The sequence below is a fragment of the Branchiostoma lanceolatum genome, chromosome 6 (genome assembly GCF_035083965.1).
Source record: "Branchiostoma lanceolatum isolate klBraLanc5 chromosome 6, klBraLanc5.hap2, whole genome shotgun sequence".
NCBI classification, from domain to species: domain Eukaryota; kingdom Metazoa; phylum Chordata; class Leptocardii; order Amphioxiformes; family Branchiostomatidae; genus Branchiostoma; species Branchiostoma lanceolatum.
The window spans coordinates 2,453,541-2,461,267 of record NC_089727.1 but is presented as its reverse complement, the minus strand read 5'-3'; the positions used below and the strand labels follow the sequence as shown (position 1 = coordinate 2,461,267).

At 41.0% G+C, this 7,727-nt stretch overlaps 1 protein-coding gene across 1 annotated transcript in view; it reads right to left on the bottom strand.

The window, feature by feature from the left end:
- Nucleotides 1-5,524: 5,524 nt before the first annotated feature.
- The window catches only part of LOC136436138 (protocadherin-9-like), a 56,004-nt gene continuing 53,801 nt past the window's right edge, over nucleotides 5,525-7,727 (bottom strand). Inside the window, exon 6 of the mRNA XM_066429902.1 lies at nucleotides 5,525-7,336. Coding sequence (XP_066285999.1) covers nucleotides 6,669-7,336 — 668 coding nt within the window. The 3' untranslated portion in view covers nucleotides 5,525-6,668. The remainder of the gene's footprint in view (nucleotides 7,337-7,727) is intronic.

Below are 7,727 nucleotides of genomic sequence, written 5' to 3'. Positions count from 1 at the left end.
GTAACTCTTTTCCCCCATTAGGTACTTAGATAATAAACAGCCTGGATATGTTACTGAAAGCGTAATAAGTATAGAATCATTTTACAGGGCAAAGATTCTCAAGTAAAGGAATTGAGAATATACTATTACAAGTAATACAGTTTGGCGTCTACCTTTAAGAGTGTCTGATGCTGTAAAAGAGTGACTCTTTAGGATGATTTCATGATAAACACACTGGCCTTGGTACTGAAAGTATATAGGATAAACATTTCACAGGGCATGAAGCGCAAAACTGCAAAGATTCTCAAGTAAAGGAACAGGAAATATACAGCTAGTATGTAATACAGTTTGGCGTCTACCTTTAAGAGTGCCTGATGCTGTAACGGAGTAACTCTTCCCCCATTAGGTGCTCTTGTGATAGATGACCTGGCCTTGGCACCAGATGGCTTCCATTTCCCCCTAGTGCACACAGGCCTGCTAATGTTCAGAGAGAGAAATATATTGTGTTACATGCCCTTGGCTTTAAGTACTCTTCTCAGTAAAATCAATGTAAAGACTGTAAGTACACAAAATGTATGGTCACTGTGACGTACAATGTTATTTACAATTTCCCCTTAGTGCGCATAGGGCTAGTGATGTTCAGAGAGAGAAATATATTGTGTTACATGCCCTTGGCTTTAAGTACTCTTCTCAGTAAAATCAATGTCAAGACTCTGTCTAAGTGTGGTCCTTGTGGTGCACGTTGTTATTTACAATTTCCTGTTAGCGCACATAGGGCTAGTAATGTTCATAGAGAGAAACATTTAAGTGTTACAGGCCCTTGGCATTAAGTACTTTTCTAGTAGATAAGATCCATGCTAGACTCTATAAAGGTGTTGCCAATGTGGTGTATGATGTTATTTACAATTTCCTGTTCGTGCACATAGGGCTAGTAATGTTCACAGAAAGAAATATTATCAGTGTTACTGGCCCCTGGTGTTAAAGTAAGTACTCTAACTTCTAGATAAGTATCGATGTTAAGAGTCAGTGTTAAGACTCTAACGTTAATGTTGCCACTGTGGTGTAAGATGTTATCTACAATTTCTTTTTGGTGTACATAAGGCAAGTAATGTTTATAGGAAAAAATATCATTAGTGTTACATGCTCTTCAAGCCAGGCCTTTAGTACTTGTCTCAGTAAAATCAATGTAAAGACTCTAGCATATGTATGGTCCTTGTGGTGTATGTTGTTATTTACAATTTCCTGTTAGAGCACATATAGGCCTTGTAATGTTAATAGAAAGAAATATATTGTTTTAACTTTTACATGACATAGGCATTAGATTAAGATTAATGTAATACATTTAATGTATTTCTGGGAACATACTGTGAAGAAATGTCTTACTGTGCTATTAAAAATGTGAAATACATCACTTATTGTTCTTCCTGCTTGGTAGCATGTGTAGTCCAGTGGCTAGCGACTCTGCCTCTGGAGGAGTTTGAATCCCGGCCTTGAATATTCTTTTGGAAAATCTCTAAACAAGTTATCAAATTGATGTGGCTCTATGATTGCCTTCTTCCCACTTTCCCTGGGCACCAATTATGTATCCTTCCATATGAAACCTTAAAATCATCCCTCTAGACAATAGGTAATTATCACCTTCTAAAACCCATGGGGGGGAAACCTGCCATACTTGCACATATATTTCCTTCTCCCCCTTTTGAAACATGAAGAAAAGTGTCTCCGTCTTGGGAGGTTGAAAAGTCTGTGCTTTTAAGTCGTCTCAAGAGGGGGAGAAAGCTCGGCAATTTGAAACCTCTTAAGGTTTCTATGTGGCTCGACCTCATCTGTGATCGCAGTCTTAAGTGCCGCCTGGCCCCTTGTGGTCTTCTTTAGAGCAATCCTTCATCGTGGGCTGCGTCTCTTACAGGTGGAAGAACATCAGTTCCAGCGAACATGCCTGTTTGCACATATGACCGGCTTAACTCACCCTCCTGGTCCAGAGACCTTACAGGGAAGGTTCAATGCCAATTTGTGGCTCTTGGAAATTAATCGGCTGGTTATCTGATTTAAAATAATCATGTTGCACTGAAATATCAAAATCAAATCTGTACTTTGGTACACACAGTTTCATGGAGTAAATACATGTATACTAACTAACTTAAAGTCAGATTCAAAGTCTCCTTACAGCCTTCTATTTTCCTCTTTACCTCTGGTTGCATTTTTTTAAATGACAGAGAACCAATAAAAGGAAATTGGTGTTGCCTAAAGAAACTAATTCAGAAATATCATGATGAAGCATACTACCAGGCTCAACAGGTCGCTATAAGAATAGTAGAAATTGGCCAAATAGACAGATAACACACCAGAGAAGTTAGCTAGCCAGGGAGTACAGTTCCCCTTGTACTCCCTGGCTAGCTAACTTCTCTGGTGTGTTCTCTGTCTATTTAGCCAATTTCTACTATTTTTCTAGCAACCTATGGAGCCTGGTAAAGGCTAAGTGAAGCGTGCTTCTTTCTACAAGAGTTGAAATAAGGCTACGGAGGTCACTGCCCTTGCAATGCTAGTTTACCAATGAACGACTCTTGCCTTAATGTTACTCAATCTAATAGCTATTGATCTCGTTCGCAAATATCTATCAAGTCTAAAGTAGGCCTCCCGAAGGACCATCGAGGTACATGTATACTCAGGTTAAATTACGTTCCTTTACGTTCGCACCGCCCGTTATTTGTCAGTTGGCTCTGTACGGTTGACGTATTGGTGAAACAGAAAGATTGGCCTCAATAGATCGTACATCATATTCAATATCGCCTTATTACTAAGAGCTTGTGCTGCCAGATACTGAGAGCCTTTGTAAATGGGACAGAGCGTTTATCATCTAGCCATCAATTGGCAGCGGTTAGGCCATACTAATTTGGTTTGTTGGTTCTCAGATTATTTTTCAATATTATTATGCTTAACTGGCTACCTTGTCCCCACAACGACCTGGAATAGTTCAATGGACCAGGCCAGGTAGGTAGGTATTACTAACTAACTGGAAAAACAATGAAACAAAGTTTGAGGATCAGTTTCATGTAGTCCGACTTTTATGCTGTGAAGTCGGTTTTATGCTGTGAAGTCATAATGAAGTTTTGTTCCATGCCCTATACTTCCACCAAAAAATGCCCAAGAAAGGAGGATGTAAATTGGTGTGACCTTACCAACCACCTGTTGGGGCTAGCTAAGGCCACACCAATTCAATTCATGTTTCTCAGATGCTGAACTGGAGCAATAAAATGAAAACAAAGTCTGAGGGGAAAGTCTGCACCTAAGGGTCCACACAGTTTCAGGCAGTGACTTATAATGGTCATCTCCAGTCCTCAGTTGGCAGTAGTTACCAACAACTTGTTAGAGCAGGCAAAGCCTAAATCATACGCCAGTTAGCAATCATGAATGGGCAGTGGACATACCACATCTTGGCAAAAGTTGGATATCTTAGTTCCTCATTTCCATTATTGTAAAAAAATAGCTTTGCTGTGTTCTCATCGTTTGTCGTATTTGTCATCTCAAATTGAAAACTCAGGCATCTTATTTTCGAGTGATTACTATGTATTGGATTTGGGTCGTAAAAAGAATGACATTGCTTCTCAATGGTTTTCAGGCACATATAAACTGTATAGGGATCCAAATGACAGGCTGTCCCTTTGCATTACCTTACTCAAACCACAGTTACAACAGGATACTGTTAAGCCTGTCACGATTCAGTGACTTCTGTTTGTCCCCAGAGAACCAACCAAGCAAATAATCAACGGTCTCAAGTGCCTTTTATTAACCGCTAGATTGACTGATAATGTCTGTTAGAAACTGCAGCATATTTGAACAATTTCCTCATCCCGTTAAAAATGGATTGTTTTTTCTTTGAACTTGAACTGAGTCTTTGTGAACTGTTTTTTCATAGCATCTAAAATCACCCCTAAAAGGGCATGGTGAAGTGATATACACTTAAAAGGAACCATGCAGGCCCCAAATAATCAAAGAGTACTTGTCAAAGTGTGTTATCAAAGAGTACTTTTCAAAGTGTGTTTGATCTACAACAAGATTAACCGTTGATTTCTGTCAACAAGTGGAAAATTGATGTTTTCAACTGAAAATTACAGTTGCTGACGAGAGATAATGATGACTGGATGAGGCTCCTTGTGGCAAAGGTCACGGCATTCAGGCCAGCTTCCCATGACAGGGGCCTTCCTTTGTTGTCTTTACGACTTGAGACAGCGCTGACCCGCCATGGCTACCGGTCAACCGAGAACCCCCGGTGTGTGCCTGTGGCTTTCACTGGTCCCATCATGGAACATTGGAGATGGTGTCATCAGTAACTCGAGATCCTTCCTGAACCTCAAACTTTCATCTGTGCCAGTTTTGTCTTTTGTTTCTTCCTCAATTATTATAGTAACATTACAGGTACTTTGGAGAAGGTTTTCTACTTGGAACATTGCAAATGGTGTCATCAGTACAGCTACTATGGAAAAGGTTTTCTACATATTGTTAGAATGCTGCTGATGGTGTTATTAGTTAACATTAAGATCCTTCTTTGGCCTCAAACTTGCATGCCCCACTTTGCTTTGGAATTCTGCTTATTTCATCTCTGACTTACTATCATATCAATGGAAAATCCTTTCTTCACTACATTACAATCTAATGTCATGTAATGAGAGTGCAATAAAATGCCCCTCTAAAATGAAGGAAATAGCAATACATTAAAACAAAAAAGTGGAATTCCTAGACTAAAAAACAGCATGTTACCTGCCACATATCATTTCATTCCCCGTGTTCTTTTCATGATGACACAGTTTGGCCTTTGCCAGATAAGGTCGTTGAGTTTGGAACTAGAAAATTTAACTGACAGGAATGCTCAAAGTGGGTCTAATTTCTTTCCTGACTACAACTTACAATGGTCAATCTTGTGTCAGAGACACCAACATTATGTAAAAAAAAACTACCGTGTGATGAATCTTATTGGACCTACATGTATCTATGGGCCTTGAATCTGTTTCTTTTCCTGTACAATTCCAGCATTTATATCCTGAATTATTCTCTAAGCAGAGGTTTTAGTCACTGAGATTGCTGGTAGTGGCCATGATTTTTTAATCATAATAAGAGAAAGGCAGACAAAAAAATCCTTGCCACTACTAGCCCCTGACTGAAACCTCTGCTTAAAGAGTATCCCAAATAAAGCTTTGAATCTGTATCTAATTAATCTACTCATTGAACGAAAAGTGAAAATATAGTTTACTGTTTTTTTGGTATTGTTTGCCAACCCCGGAGGCCCCGCGCTGGCCCAAACCTCCAGCTCTGCAAACAGCTTTAACTCAATCCCATCAACAGGATAGAGGAAAGGAGATTACTTTTTCCCCTTTTGACAGGATCGCACCTTGGCAGGATTAACGAAATCAGATTTGCCAAGAATAACATCCCCCTCGGAGAGAAAGCTATGGGGCCCTGCTAAACTCACCGACCAGAAAATCTAACCGCCTTGAGGGCCCTGGGAAAAGGAAAATATTGATAATTCAGTGAGACGGAGAGAAAGGAGTTGGAAGTGAAGTATGTACAACTTTTATTAACATAACAAAGACGAGACGGCATGAGCCGGGCTTGAGTGCGTATGGAATGGGAGGAATTGATGTAACGGTGCTTGTCATTTAGCATAACAAAAGTGGGTTAACGCTGTCACAACAAACCTCCATTGTCCTGTACTCTTCACTCGAGCTGGCTTTCTCCCAATTCGCTGGCTGCATACACTATTTGATAGTTCACATTAGGCCACACAAATTTGATTGGTTGGTTCTTAGATTTTAAAAAGATACGTTTAACTGGAAAAGCATATTAATGAAACAAAGCTTGTGAACTAGGTTTACACCTTGATGCACATGGTTTTACTTCATGAATAATTATTTTAAACTTCTCCTCCCTGCACTCTACATGTACTTCTATAATTTCTGCTTGCTAAATTATTTTTACTTTAAAATTTCCCAGAACCAAGGAAATTAATTGGTGTGGCCCCAAGTGTTCATGCGACACATTTTACCAATAATTATTCTCCAACAGCTGAAGTGTTTGTAGAACGAACATCATGCTATAAACAAACAATTTATCCACAATTTCATATCATTTGAATTCAACAACGACAACAGTAAGCTTTCATCACAAAAAATATAGTGGATTCAAGTACTAATTTGCAACCTAGTTGGCGTAGTGCGTCACAAAAATAGTGTGCCTGTACAAATTTCAGTTTTTCAACATATCAAATCTGATTTCTTAATTATATCTTTCTTGCACAGTATACTTTAAATATTATCATAATCTTATCGACAGTGAGCCTTAACTTGCAGCAGAACCCTCGTGGGATGTATTTATTTGTGTGATGACGAGCAGATTGAAGAGAGGCAACGCTTTGGTCCAACAGTACAAAGCAAACGTTACGATAAACTCTGCACATCTTATAATTTACATTTCCACTGCTTTGAGCAAGTGCCTCTTTAATGTTCACAGATGATAGCATCCTTCTTTGTGAAAGTCCTGCAGATGTGGGTATGTTGACCAACGATTTTGATGATTTTCATCCATTCCTGTGTGCTGTTGAGGTCAGAGCTTTTCCCTGTGGCATTCCTTTTAAAACTTTCTTCTGTACATTTCACGTAGGTCCGGAAAGAACCAGAGTCTCGGTTGTGCGAGGGCTATAGCGTGCTCGTCGGACTTTGCCGTACAGCGTCCAATATATCCACCACGTCGCGACCGTGGTACAAGCTCGGCTCGTGGCTGTCGTCCGAACTTGTCGTGCTCAGTCGACTGTTCATGGTACTCCTGATGGTGCCGTGCGGATCGAACGTGCTCAAGCACAACGGCTTCTTGCTCATTCTCGGCCCCTCGTGCCCTGTAAATCTTGGGTCGTCGTAGTAAGGAACGTACTTAATGTTCTCCTCGGGGTTCCCCTGCGCGTCAAGGTTTTTGTGACTCGGGGAATTGTACGCGTGTCCGCCGGACGGCGACGGCCTCTGGTCGGAGAAAGTCACGTGGTGGTTCTTCCTGCTGTTCGCGTTTTCTCGCGGCGGTTGGTTCGCGATATGGTTCATCATCTCGTTGTGCAGGTCCTTGACACGACCCAGGATTTTCAGGTTTTCGGGGCTGTGGTTGAGTTTGTGGTTGGGGGACGTCGAGGTCTTCGATAAGTTATTCGGGTGAGTAGGGGAAGAACGGCTGGTTGTTCCAGCGCTGCTGGCGTTGGGGATGTGGTTGTTGGGCGGCACCGGCATCCAGCACCGGTCGGAATGTCCAAGGATGCGACACTCGGAGGTGCACCGGGACAGGACGGTAGTAGGGGGCGGCGGCGGCGGCAGGTCTGGTTCTGCGGAAAACAAGAGAAAGAAATCGTGTTAGAAAATAGTGGTAAAATAATTGCAGTATCTTTTCAGAATCTGTACTAGTCTACAATGTCTATCAGTATATCACACCAGTACAACTGCATAGTTCTTGGAGAAAGACCAGACGAGACAGTGACAGGGCTCTAGCCAGCACTCGGCATTTGTTGTTTGACAAAAATGAGAGCAATGAACAATGCCGGAAATTTGCTGCCATGACATAAGTCAATGAGGTGAAGGAAAAAGATTTGTCCTATGTAGTGACTCAGGAAGGACTTAAAATGCTGGGAATGGTGTATTTGAGCATTGCAGTGCAGGGTTTTCTTTTCTTCTTGTTCTCCATATCTTCATGTTAATCCAAAGATTCCAGCAACTATG